This window comes from Ammospiza nelsoni, chromosome 5 (assembly GCF_027579445.1).
Source record: "Ammospiza nelsoni isolate bAmmNel1 chromosome 5, bAmmNel1.pri, whole genome shotgun sequence".
NCBI classification, from domain to species: domain Eukaryota; kingdom Metazoa; phylum Chordata; class Aves; order Passeriformes; family Passerellidae; genus Ammospiza; species Ammospiza nelsoni.
The window spans coordinates 35771220-35788279 of NC_080637.1; the positions used below are offsets into that span (position 1 = coordinate 35771220).

General features: G+C 35.8%; 1 protein-coding gene across 4 annotated transcripts in view; it reads right to left on the reverse strand.

The window, feature by feature from the left end:
- Positions 1-1769: 1769 nt before the first annotated feature.
- Positions 1770-17060, reverse strand: part of ZFC3H1 (zinc finger C3H1-type containing) — a 42247-nt gene continuing 26956 nt past the window's right edge. For all 4 annotated transcript variants that reach the window (XM_059471960.1, XM_059471958.1, XM_059471957.1 and 1 more), the window contains exons 22-35: positions 16180-16366; positions 15587-15778; positions 13455-13692; positions 12207-12312; positions 11919-12117; positions 11357-11451; positions 10350-10460; positions 8037-8141; positions 7783-7948; positions 7019-7119; positions 5826-5927; positions 5197-5236; positions 2750-2812; positions 1770-2624 (exon numbers count right to left, since the gene is read on the reverse strand). In XM_059471960.1, the coding sequence (XP_059327943.1) occupies positions 2487-2624; positions 2750-2812; positions 5197-5236; positions 5826-5927; positions 7019-7119; positions 7783-7948; positions 8037-8141; positions 10350-10460; positions 11357-11451; positions 11919-12117; positions 12207-12312; positions 13455-13692; positions 15587-15778; positions 16180-16366 (1843 nt within the window). In that variant the 3' untranslated portion in view covers positions 1770-2486. The remainder of the gene's footprint in view (positions 2625-2749; positions 2813-5196; positions 5237-5825; positions 5928-7018; positions 7120-7782; positions 7949-8036; positions 8142-10349; positions 10461-11356; positions 11452-11918; positions 12118-12206; positions 12313-13454; positions 13693-15586; positions 15779-16179; positions 16367-17060) is intronic.

Consider the following 17060-nt stretch of genomic DNA (forward strand, 5'->3'; position numbering starts at 1 on the left):
AGCATAACCTTTTATGAAACAAGTTACTGTGCTTTCCCCTTATTTTTCCTCTTGAGCAACAAGCAGTTTGCTTGATTAACTAGAACTATCCTTTATTCACAATTCTTCACCACCATCGCCTGTAATCAAAAGTTGCTTGTAGAACTTAGGAAAGACCACTAAATTGAAAGACTAGTATGTAGATTAAACTAATATCCTTGCTAAATAATTAATTAAGTTTTGGAAATGATAGCTAGAAATCCCCTAGTTTCTGGAACAGAAACCCCTCGTAACTAGACTATCAGAGTCTGGAGACAATTCCATCCTAAATCCAGATCTGTGGAAGCACTGGCTCTTTCCTGGAACTTCTACATTACCCAGCAGTGCATTTTTCTTCTTTCTTGGTAAAAAAAAATGAATGTTGGTGCTGCTCTGAAGACCATACAGCTTCTTCATACTCTTTCATTTTAGTTTCTAAATTAACAATTCCTATTACAATCGGTCACTTTTATATATACATCAAGTAAGACTGGGATTGGGTCAAAGGCCACAAGCATCAATCATGAGTACTTTAATCAGAACAATATGGATCAAGGCCAATGGAAATCAGAACATTGTGGGCTTTTGGTTTCCACTTCCCTACCTCCAAGTATGTTGAGAAGCCATTAAGGCAGAGTATACATGATTAATCCCTGATTAATGTCTCCTTTATAAAGGTCTTCTGCTATAAAGTTGCTACACAGCAAAGGAAGAAAGGTCACAAAGTAACAGCCCTAAGTGCAATATGAGACTAAGGTAAGGATCACACAGGGCAGCATTGCAAGCGCTCTAGCCCTTGACAGCTTTTCCATTTTTAACAGTGGAACAGGTAAAATTGTATCCCAGTAAAAAAACACTGCTGCAGAAAAATATCAACTACTTATCTGGAAAATTTTAAGGACAAACTATGAGAAAATATTTGGCTAATCTATGTAAAATAGCATTCATCAAACTTAAGGGGGTTTCCAGTAGAATGATTGAATACTGCACTCGTGTGGAGTGTGCCACACTACATAAGTGTGAAAAAAATCAGGACACCACCCTACCTCAGTAAAGAACAGGTTTGAGTCAGTTTTTGAATACTGATTGTATAGTCTGCAAGAAAACTTGGCCATAAACTGAGTACTTGAAGTCTTATACTTAAGCAAGAATTATAAAATTAAGTATGAACTGTTTAAAAGGACTTAAGGTGCAGAAACACTCTCCATTCCCCTGGATGAAAACCAGTATTTTCCACTTTTTCCTCCTTTAAGAGAGCTGCTTCATGTTCAGCTTCAGATAAAGTAAGGGTTTTGAAAGCCACTGGAAATGATACGTCTAACTACTTTGCCCCATTCTCTACCATGAAGACCACTCATTTACTGGCATCCTAATGAAACACCTATGCCACCTTTTGATATAACTTGACACATATTTCATCTCTCTCTACAGTGTACATGTATCGACTTCAGCAAGTGGGCCTCCTTTCATTAAGGGCAAAAAAGACAATATAAAATGCATTTTCCTTTACTAAAGTGGTATTGTTGATAGGAATAGCTGTTATGGGACAAACAGCTGTGTACCTGAGGCAAGGGGATGAAAAACCCCCAAGGGGACAGTTATTCTATATATAGGCAGCTCAAACACATTTGCTTATCTCTTGATCAAAATGACAAAAGATTTTTTTCTTTTTCAAGGTCAGCTTGTATTGAAAACCTCTGTAAAAACTCCCGTAATAGTGTAAGGTAGTACCAAAACAACACAGATAAATATTATTTTTCTTTAAACTGTTAAACTTTATTATAAATTAAAATTTCTTTACAAAAAATTGCACATAATTGACCACTCTTAGGTTCTGATGCACTGGCATTTGCAAAAGTTTCTTTAATCTTCAAGTTTAATAGTCTCTGCCATGAGTCCAATGCAGAAAAGGGCAGTAAGCAACCCTCTTAGAGCCTTCAAGTGCAAGAAGCATACTTGTGGCCACGGCAGTTACACTTTCCTTAAGAGCGGCTGCTTTTGTTTTAAATCCTGTAATGAAAAAGTCTCAAAAAAGGTTTAAAAAAGGAAAAAAACCCAAAATGGACTAGTTGCTTTTTACTGTAAACACAGCCCAGTAAATTAATCCCAAACACAGATCTCTCAGGCATCAGCGAGAGTGTCAAGTGAATCAGGAACAGCAAAACAAAGAAAATAGTAAATAAAAAGAAAACATAAAAAAATAAAGTCTGTCATTTTGATTAACTATACTTACGTAGATGATGTTATGAGAATCTGGCAGGGCCCAGAAGCAAGGCCAGACAGGGAGTTCATGTTTCCAGAGGAAGGTCATGTTAATTGTTTCCAGGTTCAAGGAAAGCAGACTGGAGACTTGATATGCTCAGCAATACTCATCTGCCTTACACAGATGCTAGGGCATGCATCAGCCTGAAGAATCATTCAACTGATTTTGGCATTTTATAGGACTTATGGCTGACCATACCCAGTGTTCAGAGATTCTTGTTTTCTGTTCTGTAAGTGTTTAAATTTAAAAGCTCATCTAGGCTGACTCCAACCTCTTGGCACTTGGAAACTAGTTTTCTCAGGTTATCAGTTTTACCTCCTCCTGATGCTTCAAACAAGAGTTGCTGAAAGAGATGGGGAAGCAGATATAAGATTTAGCCAGAGCCTGAGCATCACCACATCTATGGATATGGGATATGCAGAGAATTTATATGAAACCTCAAACTTAATCATAAGGAGAAAACATTACATCTTTCCACAGTGTTGCACATAGAGGTAACTTCTGAAGGGCTCTCTGATATAAATGATGGACCTGTAAAACAAAGGCAAGTATTAAAAGTCAGCACAATTTCATGCACGCAAAATGAATTATTTGAAGCACAAAAATCTCTTGCAATAATTTTTTAAATAGTTTTGAAGTGAAGCATTAAACTGGTACTAAAAGCAAAGGCAAGTTTATGTCTGACCTTAATTCTGACCCTTGTATGAATATGATTAGTTACATGAGGACTTGCTATTTTTCTTCACAAGATTCTTGCCTCATTCATTGCACAGGATGGAACACATTCAGGGAAGGAAGCAGCTTACTGAGTGTTTCTTTCACCACTCAATATGTAGTCTCAAGTCTTGTTTATTGCATATCATCACAATCCTGCAATGAAAATGACTGTTTCATGGGCTTTTTTCCTTCAGCATCTATCTATCTAAGCTTCAACAATCAGTTGCAACTCTCAAAAAAAATGGTTTTACCATTTTACGGTTCAAAACAGAGGACCAAAATATTTAATACTAGTACTTACTCAAGTGTCCTTCAACTACTGGTATCTTAAGTCCCAACTTCAATCAGAGTCACTAGGGGAGGTATTTGTTGGCATTTTAAATACTTGTACCCATTTTCATATTCTTTTAACAAACCTTTACATGACCTCTGAAGGAAATAAATGACAGGTTCTCCAGGAACAGGAAATCCAGAATCTGAATCACAATTCAATTTTAAACCAATATCCTACTTGCTTACTAGAATATCCAGTTATCTGGAACAATCACTGATTTGTGTAAACAGTTTTAAGTGCTCACTATATCCCAGACCAAAGACCCCCACAAAAACCCAACTGCACTGTGTGTGACTACTTAAGTCATAATTAGTGAGGTGGTTGCAGAAGAAAACCACAAGATTTCTTCTGGGTGTAATCCAGCTACAGTGTTTCACATATGCCTTCATTTAATTGGTTCATTTTCTTTAAGGGCCCTCTTTTTATGCATTTGACATATATTTTTCTAACCAAACAAATCAGAGCTCTTTTCAGTCACCAGCCTTACTACAGGCAGTGTTCTAAGATGTAGTCCATCTAATACAATGACTGAAGCAGGGATCTGTGATTAATTACAGATTACACCAAACCATCAACAGAGACAGAATTAAGGTTGAATAGGCAATTCAGCCTTTGATATCTCCTGACTTTGAGCTATTTGATCTAACAAATAAAGTAATTCTGCTTAGGGGATGTTCTTCTTAAACATTCTAGGAGACCATAGAAAACGAAAGAAAACATTTCATATGTGAGTCTGACAACAGCCATGCTACCCTTTATGGATCAGTTAAAGCTTTAACATTGATTCAGAAGACCACTGACAAAAAAGAAGGATGCTAAGAGTCAGCCACTATTAAGATGACACAAAACCAAATACAGCAGAGAAGTAGCTCAAATACCACAAGCAAGAGATGAATCACAAATCAAGGGCCTCATGACAGCCCCCACCCCCAAATACACAGATGGAAGAGTATTTTGAAGGTGACAGCAACAATACCAGGAAGATAATTCTATTTGAAAAGTGATGCAGTTGCTGTGCCAAAAAACCTCTTTGGTGTTTCTACACAGAGACATATTTCCCTACTCTAAGTATTAGTAAGTAAACCTATTATTTTGGAAAAAAGGAACTGGACTCTTGTGTGTGGTCAGGAACTATGGAAACTCTTTTCATACACTAGTTTGGCACCATTCCACCACCCTTCCAACTACTTCACAGAATAAAAGAATGGTTTAGGTTGGAAGGGATCTTACAGATTATCTAGATAACAAACCCCCTGCCATGGGTAGAGACATCTTCCACTGAACTAGACAAGGTTGCTCAAAACCCCACCCAGTCTGGCCTAGAAAGCTCATCCCTGGAAGCAATCTACAACTTCTCTGTGGACCCTGTTTGTATCTCACCACTTCAAAATAAAGCTGGTTTTTCTAATCTACTAAATCTATCCGCTTGAAGCTATTCCCTCTCACCCTAGTATGATGTGCTCTTGCAAAAAGTTTATCTCCAGCTCTCTTGTCCACTTGTAAAGACAGTCACTATCATCATCTTCCAGCATGAGTCTTGCTTCCCCCTCTGCTAGAACTTAAAATATAACAATCTCCTCCAGGTAAAAAGCAAAAAAAAAAAAATTGGGAGAAGAATATAGCCTTCCCAGTATGGGAAAGATACACAGAAAGAGCATGCAGTCACTATATAATCCATTCTACCTCAACTGTCAAAAACATTTCTCACACCTGAGGCACATGTTTTGGTGTCTATAAACAAGAGTATTTCAACTAACTAGAAATCTTGGATTTACAAGATTATCATTGTTTTGGATAAAGCCAAGGAGTGAGAAGTTTTACAGAATTTCATAATTACTCATTTTAGTACACTGTGTTGACTTACTTCTCTTTGTCCCATTAGAAAGCATTCGGCAGCAATGGCTCTGAGGAAAAGAAATATATAAAAACATTTATTCTTGAATTATTTTAAATGCCATTAATGGCAGAATACTGACTGTGGAATGGAATTACTAATTCCTTGAGAAGAAACTAACTTCCAATGAGATTAATCTATTGTGAAAATAGAAAAATAGCCATTTTTTAAAAACAACCTTACATGAGCAAGACATTTCAGTGGTTCCCCATTATGAACAAACACTGAAGAAAAAGATCAGTTCAGCATCACTGGATAATGGAGAATACCGCTATTGTGATATATAAAGGGGAGGGGTAGAGAGGGGGAGACAGAAGTCAATAGTTGAATTTTAAAAGGCAACTTTTAAATACATAATTCATATTTATCTGCATAATATCCATTCAGTTAAGTTTCCCCAAGAGGGAAATTTCATTTATCATTTTAAAGAAGTGACAGTACCTCTGTCTGCTGTAACGAAGTTACTCTCAAAATAAGCTTATGAAGAGAAGCTTCGAGTACAAGCCAAATTAGAAGGACATTTCAGATTTACCTTTGTGAAGTAAACCTTACAAACAAAAGCAATAGCTATGAAAACAGATGTATGACTGTTGCATTACATTTTCCAGATGGCCAGGCAAGTTGGGATATTATATGTAAACATCTTGGCTTGTAGTTTCAGAATCTGAACATTGCTCTCCTCCCAGTATCGCAGAAGTAGTCTGTAAAAGGCATTCATGAGAAAGGACCAGTGCTCTAATCACTTGGAATAGAAAAGCTATCCAAAGATAGAAACACATTACACAAAATACATTACACCTAATCTGAGTCAAGAGTTGCAAGTAGGAAAAAGCCCAAGCCACCATATACAAATTTGATATTTTCCTCAGAACAAAACAAGTTAAGATACACTTTCAGAGAATAACTAAAAAGTGCGAAATTAGAGAGAAAACATGATCTTGGCACATTACAAGTGGATTCACTTTTAGCATGCACAAGGTAACTACACATTTGAAAAAAGACAAATTAGCTTTATAGTAATGGGGCTAGGGATAATATTCAGTCAGTTCTGCTCACCCATTTCATGCAGTATCAACACTGTCTAAGGGAGCTGCAAGTTCCATCTAGACAGAATCGCAACTTGGGTTTAAAATGAAGCCATTCAACTTGATGTGCCAAAGGCAGGTGTGTCACACTCTCCCCCTGCCCACAACCACACGTGAGCCTTGCTCTGAGTTCTTTAGGGGTCACTCTTGATGATGAACAGTGTTTTGGGACTTCTCAATATTACTAAAATATTCATGTGTTCAGTGCACCTGAACACAGTAAAATATGGACTCTCATCCTGGGAGAGCACACTTTGAAACACTGTTCAAGAGCCAGTGCAATGCTTACATTAACTGGTTGTTTCCCATCAGATTTCCTTTAAATTATGATTTATCATTGCTAAATAAATGTCAAATTATGCTTAAGCATAAGTGTAGTTCTGGAACTACACTTGTAATAGATCATCAAGTAACAAAAATATTTTTATATATATCTGATGTTTCTCTACCCACTTGAAATTTTGACCATTTGAAGTCATCATGTCAATGCAGAGTTAATTTCTGTATAATTATAACCTGTCTGTAGACAGAACAGAACATTGTCAAGTCTAAGATTGAGGTGACGTCAGAAGGCACAATATGCCTCAAGCAACATGCAATGATAGAGGAATAGTTTTACTTCTGTAGTAGAAAGCAAATCATGCATATCTTGCACAAAAAACAATAGTTGTTAATCACCTGCCTTAATTGAAAGTATTTTTACATACCTCAGTGCAAGTCCAGGATTAGTAGGCATGGTAGAACAAAACCGTTCCAAGGTTTTGGAATGCTGTGATTTTGGAATGCAGCTCAAATAAAAAAGAATTACCTGTAGAATTTGAATTATAAACATTAATCCACTTTATAGTCTTGTTCTGCTAAGCATAATGGTATGACAAACTATGAACACTATGACTAAAATGAGTTGCCACCTTCAAACCTTATCCCTCAAGAATACATAAATCAATTTGAATAATATTACTTCAGTGTCAAGTTGCTAGCACCACCTATTTTAGTCTTTCTAGCCTGCATTTAATACATAAAGATAAATGCACTGCTTCCTAGCAAAAAGGGATCCAAGATTTCTGTAAGCTTTATTCTGTCTGTATAAGTGCTCAACTTCTCCCTCCTACTTAATTTCTTCTATTTCTCAACCATTATAACTTCTATGATCAAAACTCTTTTCATCTGCAGACCCCTCTTGTGTAACCATATCTTCCTTCCCTCACCAATTTTCTCTTTTCTCCAGAAAAAGATAATTTTTCATTACCATGTCATGAAGTTTCTCTTAGCATTACAGGACCTTTATTTGAAAAGGTGACTACTAGATACTCTTCTGCTCAAAACACTACTACACTCAGACACTTCCTTCTTTTGCCAGCTCTTAGTCTTCATATACTGGTGCTGGACTTGAACAAATAGATTACAGGTACCTGCAAACAGGTCATCAGCCACTTTGCTTAACTAAAACTGCCCACAGACACATTTTTACCTTATTATGAAACTCATAATTGGTCCAATAATCGGCAGTACTAAATGGAATTGGATATTGTGTGGGGACTGTCACCAGACATCTGTTCACTAGATCAGTAAAAAGCTTGAATTCTTGAACTTTGTTGCTGGATTCAACAACTTTGCTATTGAGAAAAACAAGGTAACTGGAAGAAAAAAAAAAGAAAAAAAATGGTTCTGGTAGTGTTCATTTAATGGTTGAGATTAATTAACTTTCTTCCGTTAAGAACTTACTCCAACCAAATGTTCTGAACAGTTTCCTGCTGCATCACTGCCCCCAGAGCTGCTTCATAAGCATCCAGTGCTTCACCAACACTTGCATGAAGAGACTGGCACAAACTGTTTATAATAAAAGATAAAAACCATTGTGTGTAACAATGACACAATTAAGAATTTCGCATTCTCAGATGCAAGAAAAAAACCAGTGTTTTCAGCTTAAATGTATCATGGACTAATTTATCAGTCAATTTATTAGAATGGTTAAGTCTCAAAAGCAGGTAACAAGGAATACCACGAAGTTTGAAATACAACCCTTAAAAGTAAGTATTACAAACTGTCTTCTACTCCTGTAAAGTACCCTTTACTAATACTAATAGGAATGCTGTGATTGCTGCAGAATATGGAGACAAGTCTTGAGTTTCCATTTTGAGAGCTCCAGAACAATACATTTTGAAGTCCAATTAAAGCCACTTGAGAAATAGCATCAGTCTCTGGCAACAAAGTTAGTATTTTGAAACAAACATTACCAGGATCTGGGGTAGAAATATACTGATTGCTTCAGAGGGAAAAAAAAAAAACTAACAAGAAAGGTCAAATCCCCCCCCCTAAATTTTCTTCAACAGTTTCTCAAAAAAACATACAGTTAGACCAACACACAAGACCTAATCAAAGACAGGAGCAGACACATTCTTAGATCAAGACACAGTAAAAACTTCATATTCCAAAGTGTAACATAAGAATGAAAAAAAAAAAAATTAAGGCTTGCAATAAGTAATGAGGGGGAAAATCTAACAACCTCATAAAGGAGTACACAGAAGTACATTAAGTGTAAATAGTGCTGACCTTGCTACCAAGCCCTCTTGACTAAAGTTACAGAATCTGTGGGTGATTCTACTCCTGCTTTCCCCAGGAATTATTAACTAAATCACCTATTTGCTACCCTTTCTAAAATAGTGTGTATATGCATTAGTGTGCAAACATGCATGCACACAAATGGTCTTTCCAAGTAAAACATTGTTATAAGACCTTTAAGGCTTTGCAGATTTCAATCTATTTTCACTTGGTAAAAGTCAACTTTTATGTTTTTGGTCCTCCATACCTAAAGAAAGGTAATATAGGTAACACAGGCCCAGGTACCTAGATACTTACTGCAGCAAAACTCAAAATGAGAAATACTCAATTATTAGCTCTGAAAGAAATTTAGGTACTCCCTCCTAGAAGAGGGTGCTAAAATACAGGAGAATCTGAGCTTAAGTCACCATATCTTATGACTAAATAGAGACCTAAAGTGTCTTAGTAATAATGCTTCTATTGTACAAGTGGTGAACCCAAAACTGAGCTTGTGAAATTTTGCTAAAAATCAAAATTAAGAAGTATTTAAGTTGACAGTAATAGACAGTGCAAAAAAATCCCATAAAGATAATCTTTAAATAAGGTTTTGATCAAATTTTCTTGAAAACTATACACTTTACCTCAAAGCTGTCCACCAATTAAAAACAATAAGCAATAGTGTTGAAGAAGTACTGTGGATTTTCACTCATTATGTGAAACAGTACCATCCTTCCCCTTTTACTTTTCTGAAAAGCCAAATAGCTACTTGTGAAGGCTGACAAACCTAGATCATGAAATGGTAAACTTCTTAAACAGTGTAAGCCAGCACCTCAGTAACCACACTTAAGTAACTGGTGTAAGCTACAGACAGCTAATAATGTAGTCTCTGGCAATCCTGTATACTGCTGCTATCAAAAGGAATGATGGAAGAAATAGAAAAAAAAAAACAAAAGAAAAAATATTGTGTATACATGACAAAGACATGTTCCATTATAACCTTTACAACCTCTTGTGGAGGAATAAGTCACCCTCCTGTATTACTTTGCTGTGGAGCTCCTTCATGAACAGCTAAAACAATGAGTCAAGGAGCTGGGGAGATCAGGACTAAACCGAATGGAAACTTACAGTAAAACTATTGTAAAATAAAAGGGAGACAACTGAAAGCCAAGAGAAAGAAAAACACTACTAGTAGCAGCAACCTAAACCAAAAGTAAAACAAAAAAACATTTTGAGATGAACACACCTATTACCATTCCTGTAGGTCAGAATTTCTGAAAGATTTCTCAAGTGGAAAATTTAAGCTGACATGCAACTCAGTTTCATAAAATTATCTCCATTGTGCAGCAGGCCAGTATGTTCTCTAAGGACTGGCCAATCATTTATTCAGAGAATCCAAAGTGATACACCCTCAGGCAAGTAATGAATGCTCTGCTTTTGAAAATGCAATTTTACTCAGACACAATAGCTCTTTCTCAGAAATCCCTGGGAAAATCTCACCAGTAGATCTGCCACAGATACGGGATTTGCTGGTTAACAACATCATCTGTGAGATGTTCTTTATAGAGAGGTGATGTAAATTCAATTGGCATTGGAAAATTCAAGAGATATCTACAAGAGAAAAAAGTAGTAGTAAACAAGAATAGCCTTCTACATGGAAGAATCCTATGTATATGTAACACTCAGTTACAAAGTCCAGTTCATGAAAAATACTAAAAAAATGCACTTCTCCTAGATTTCAGTTTAATTCTACCCAGATAAAATCTGTACAGAAAGCATTTCACAGAAATATAGAAGTAATTAATAAAGAAGGCATTCACTCTTTCACTATATATGAAGTTAAATGTTGCCCTATATGACAGACTCTCCTCTTCCTTCATAAAATGCATCAAGTACGTAAACAAATGCAAGCAAGAATAAAATCTAACATCTAACTTAGAGATAAAAACATTTCAAAAGCTCATCTGAATAAACTTTAGCATGGAAAGCTTTTGCTTTGAAGACCTTCACAAGCATCATAGGGAACTTGGCAGATTCCAAAACTTCTGTCTTTCAACTAGGTGCTAAATTTCCAGGGGGAAGTCATCAGGCTACATATGAAATCTGTATCTTCTCAACAATAATCTAATTAATAACATGCTGGACCTCTTGATGAAGGTCTTTTTCAAGTGCCTAAACAGTGTTATTTTAGATATGTAATTTTAGGCACCTAGCTTTAGGGGGGGAAAAAAAACCAAAACCAGCTTCGGTATATATATGATTGATTTTCATTACCCAAATCCAGACACTCAACATTTTTACTGTTTAATTTTTAGATATTCATGGCTCTACAAATTAGTGTCTGTGCAATAACAAGTGTAAACCTTATGCCCAAATCACTATGAGCTGAAGTTTTGGCAAAACATGCCATGCTAAAAAACACGAGTTTAAAAGTTCTAGATAACCATGCAATTCAAGAAAATGCCAATATTTCCAAACTTTAAATTATAATATTATTCTAAACATACCTTAAGAGATCCATGGGACCATGCTCTTGGCATGTATTCTCAAAGAAAGCTGCCACAAAATCTTGCAACAGTGGAAGAATACTGCTTGATCTTTCCTGTTTTGTTGTTGGGTTTTTTTTTAATGAAAAAAAAAATCAAATATCAACCTGAATATGGTGAGACTAATATAAGCAAAATAAATTACAAGTGGTGTGTCTATCTCTGCAATGCTCCACTGTCATCATTTTCTCACAAATGAAGTTTAAATGAGGCAGTCAGCAGTAGAAAGAAGATGAAAAAGTATTATATTGTGCTTTTACTTTCTGTTTTCTTTCTTAAGGATATTACTAACACTGAATTAGAACAACACCAACTATAAATCTATGGTTTTACGTAATTGCTAAGATTATCTTTTATCATGTCAATTGTCTTGCTAATTATACTTTTCCTATTTATAGGAAGGTGTAGTAGACATTACAAAAATATCACTAAGTTGATTCAATTTTGTAAGATTTTTAAACAACACACTGAGCCCAAACTTTGCAGAGCTAGCAGACCAGCAAGTTTTGAAGTGGAGTATTACCTGTGAAACAAGAAATTTACACAACCGATAAAAAATTTCTGCATTCTGAGGATTCTTCTCAAAAGCTCCAATCCACACCCTGTGGGCATTTTCACTCTGCTTCATCTGCAAATACAAGGTGGCCAAACTCTCCAAGAGCTGACAGTTGTTAGGGCAGAGCTCCAATAAAGACCTACAAAGTTCTGCAGCAGACTCCCACCTTAAAGAAAAGTAAAGGTTAAGTTTAATAAAAAAAAAAAAAAAGAAAGAGTCCAGTACTCCAGTTAAGAATGTCTTGAAACAGCTTACCTTTCAAGAAGTTTCAGCAAAGCTATCATGTTCCTATAGAGAGGAAAGCAGGTAGCTATTCTTTTGTCAGCCTCAAGGCTTTCATCAGTACATGTTTTGACTGCATCTACAAAACAAAAGTAAAAAACAAAGCCTTTACACCTGAAACAGTGTCAAAGTTATGTGAAGCCTTAACATAATAAAACGTCTCCTTGAACATAAGGAAAATACATAAGTGTGAAAAGATATTTCTGAGAGTGCTTTCTTTGCAAATTCTTAGAAACAGATGATCACCTTTGGAAAAGCTCTCATTACTTATCACCACAGTGCAAAGACAAAGCTTTCAGTTTCATCTCTTACTCCTTTTAAAAATAGGAACCATCCTACCAATGAAACACTAAAGCAATGTTACAGACAGAAGTATATCCCTAGATTTAAAACCACATTTCAGGATTTTCAGCATAGCTGCTGAAAGCTATTGAGGCAAAAGCTAATGCAAGGATATTCTTTTTCTCCTCAGCATAATAAAACCCCATTACCACAGCTAGACTGCCTTCACTCACACAGCTGGGCTACTCCACTAATTCTTGAGAATTTCAACACTGCATTACCAACAGCAGCATAGATATTTTCTCAGTGGCAACTCCATACTGCTGCTGGCTAACCACTTAATATTGACATTCAGTAATACTGAATAACAGTATTTGTCTGCTACTATGAAGTCTACCTCTGGCAGCACTACCATAAGCTAAGAATTCAATTTCTTCTATCTTCATTTTTCATTAAAAAAAAATTATTCAATTTACCTGAACAGTGAATTAAGATAAACAAATGCATTGTTCTGTCTCTTTCAAGGAAATACACTAATATTCCATGAAAGTAACTTCCCAATACACATATCCTACCTGAGGGGAAAAAGGGTAAGAAAAAATGACAGCTGAAGTTTGGTTTTATGCTTGCATAAGCCCAAGAAAACTAGCAATGTCATACAATCACAAGCCACTAACTGGTCTTTTTCTCTGAACTATCATATTCTACCAAGATAAAGCTGAACTGAAACCTCAGATGAAAAACTCAAGAGTGTTGCTTAAGCATCCAAGAACATGGATTTTCCTCACTATTCTGGTTAAATCAAAATGCAATATTCACTGGATTAATTCACTGGCTTAACATAGTCATCAACACTGACTTGAAATTCTGAAGTTGAATAATACTTCTTGAATTACAACATGTGAAGAAAATATTAAGTATTTATCACCTTAATCTTACCTTCAAACATAGCTAAAAGTGTATCAGGATCAGTCTTCACATCTTGAACTGTCTGCCAAGGTATTAAAAATGGCTCTTTGTGCACAATCCTTGAAGGACTGACATTAGCTGGATCATAGAACTTGACTGGGAGAACACCAAATTCAATTAGATGTATATAAGCCAGCCAAGCCAAGCAACGGTCACTTGCAGTAAGGTGTTCTGATATCATCTTTTCATTTGCTGATTTTAAAGCATTCTGTAAAGGGTGAAAGAAATACATCACATTTCAGTCAGAGTCTAAGATTTAAGAACAGGAAAAGAAAACAGGAAGAAGAGATTTTAATATTCTCAAAACTTTTCCAGAGAGTAGACTGGAACTAATTTGTTATGTAAATCAGAACCGTATTCAGCTTATGTGAATGTGTGGTTATTCACCTTATGCACAGTTTGTAGTAAAAGGTTCAAGAAAAACCACAGAAGACTGCTATTGCAAAAAGTGAAGAGACACTTTGAAAACACACATCTCCCAACATGTGTTCTTTCTGTTTTCCTGCTTTATTCTCCTATTACCTCCAGTTCCATAAGAAGTAATACAGTAGCTCTAGATACAACCCATCTACAATTTGGATTCAACTTGCTATATCCTACTAGGTCTTGTGCATTTGGGGTTGTCTGTTTGGCCTGGGGTTTTTATTTATTAAATTCTTGTTATAAAATTACTAAGTTACACCTATTAAAGTCCACCATCTCCAGACATGTTTTAAAAAACGTTTTGGAAACCTGAGAACAAGGATATTACTTGAAATTTTTCTACTGGTCATATGCAAAGATAGAAGAGTCCAGTTAATCTAGCAGATACTAAATAAAATAATTAGGGCATGCAATTAAATAAAGTCTAAACACAATTTCTTTCTAAAACACAACAGAACCTCATGACTACCAATGTGCCAACATTTTTCTGGACAAACACAGTAAGATCAAAGAATACATTTTTCAAGAGAACGAATATACTTGCAAATTTATGCAAAATTCAGCAGAACACATCCTGAAGTTGGCAAAAACTGGTGTTTCAAAAGCATTTCACTTAATACTTGAAAAATAAGTCCACAAAATACTTGAAAAAAATTGCTTTCAAGTTTTCCAATACACACTGCTATTTACTCTGAAGTAGCAGTTACTCCAAAATTATTCTCTCTGAAATACAATTAAATAATCTCATGCCAAGCCATTCTTTTCAACTACACATTTCAGATTCATTTAGGAAAAAAAAGTTTGACTTTGTGATGATGCTTTGAAGAAAGGTGAGGGTAACCAACCAGTGTAATTCCCCCTGGATTTCCATGTTGATTTGTCACAAAGAGTTTTTTCTCCAGAGCCCTGCTCTTTTTATGCATTCAGAGTTACATTTCTCAGTACATTTGGAGAAAGCCAGCACAGCACTGTGCTCTCTCATTCCAACTGGAGCCAGACAAAAGCCTGAGGTTCTCAAACTCTGAGGGCAGTGACAGGCTGCAGCAAGCAGCAAGTGGCACCTACTGGCAGGAATGAAACAACCTGTAACTGAAAGGACAGAGCTTCCACTCTGGGAGAGGGTGATGTCCATTTCTCACCTTCAGCCACCACTTTTATCATCAACACAAGAGTTAACAGTCACCTAAATTACTTCTACAGTCATAGTTCTGGCCTGAGATAACTCAATGACTTCAGGGTTGACAGGAGCAATAAAATCTAATTTAACAGTCTAGGGCAATTCTGTTAGATAGCTACTATGCTCTTTCCCAAGAACTACTGGTATGGTAATTTCTGTAGCAATTTTGAATACCTGAGACAATACTCTCAGACCTTTCACTGCAAAAACCTGATCTATGGTTTACAAGAAACCAAAAAATAAAGTATCTCCCTGGGAATTATTTTGAGACCTAGTAGTCTAGGCTATTAGCTACACAAACAAAAAAAAAGTAGGCAACAAAACCCTCAAAGCTACATGCAGCTTTTACAATGGCATCATAGCTCAAAGCAGAAGCCTCTACTTGCTGAAGAAATTCTCCTAAAGGAAGGCACAGCTCCACTAAAGTTCAAATTACCACAGTCACACAAATTAAAAAGGTGAAGCTATGAAAACACTCCTGGGGTGGTAACTTGGAAGTTACCTGCAGCAGAACAAGAGCATTCTGATGTCTTCCTGTAAAGAGGCTTAAATGAACCCTGTAGAGGAGTGTCTCCAGCAACTGAAAGGACACAAGATTTGGGTTTTCTCCTCCTCCTGTCACTTCCATTAAGAACTGCAGCATCCTCCCACATACATAGTCTTTTCCATCGAAGGAATTCTCCAAATTCAAAAACTAGAGAGAAATAATAGTAACAACAATCAAAATGCAAGTAAAGCTTCTACGTTAAGGTCTAAAAATCACACAGATCACAAACTTCAAATAATGCCTTTTGCTATCTTATCACGCCAAATTTTCATATTAAACCGCTAAAGATACCGCTTTTAATAGTACAAGAACACCCATGTTTTGCAATCAATTTAACACATTGATTTTAAATAATTTTTACTACCTGAGGAAAACTGATGATTTCTAGAAATAACCTGCAAGAACCTGAATAGTTTCATTTTCAACTTTTGATGTTTCCAAAATAGTACTTTTCATTTCACACTTTTCTGTCACGCACGCTGACTTTACAGAGTAGAAAACACATACTTACAGGAACATTTAATATATCATTTGGAATTTTTACTTACTGTCCACCAAATTTGATAAGAGGGAGCATATTCCACTGCTGTTTCACACATTTCCTGTATCTCCTCCTTGGTTCCTCTTTTTGAGAAAAGTCTGAGGTAATGACACCAAATTTCAGGATTTTCTTTGTTGCTCTCCAGGGCTCGAGCCAAAACATTTAAAGTAGAATCTAAACACTCAGATGAGGAGCTGTAGAAATTAAATATTGAAAAAAGGACTCACATCAGTTGTGCTGGTATTATGACTTCCACTGTATCAAATACGAAAATGGATGTTTTTAATTAGAATGGAAGTCACACACAATATCTTTTCTTAAACATTGTCCTTTACTACATCAAAGCTCCAGCAAGTTTTCAAGTTTCAGGTTAAGAGGTACAATTGTTATAGTGCACAGAAATAAGTACCCTATGAAGACTGCCAATTCAAATAAAAGAGTCCAAATTAACTGAAAATTGGTAAGATTGATCTCTAAGCAATCAGGATATAAAAGCATTTACATCATAGAGGCTTAAGAACTTAAGTAGATACTTCAGAGGTGTATTAAAGTAAGTTAGATTTTCGTTAAATATTTAATTTACTTTCTACAATCATTATATATAAGTCTTTATTTCAGCATATCATAAAGGTTCTGCCTCTAAGACATTAAAAAACCTGAAATTTTATTTTTTAAATAAAAAAATCATGAGACAATACCCACCAAGTAATATAAAATTAGCTGAAATAACTGATTATACTGCAAGCCACAGAGACAAGCTTTAATGCATAAATACATCTTCCATCAAACCACAGAATGTTTCTGAGGTCCCACTTATTCTGAAAACATCTTTAGAAATTATTTTGCATGGACATGTATGAGAAGAAATACACAAGTCTCAAAAAAAAC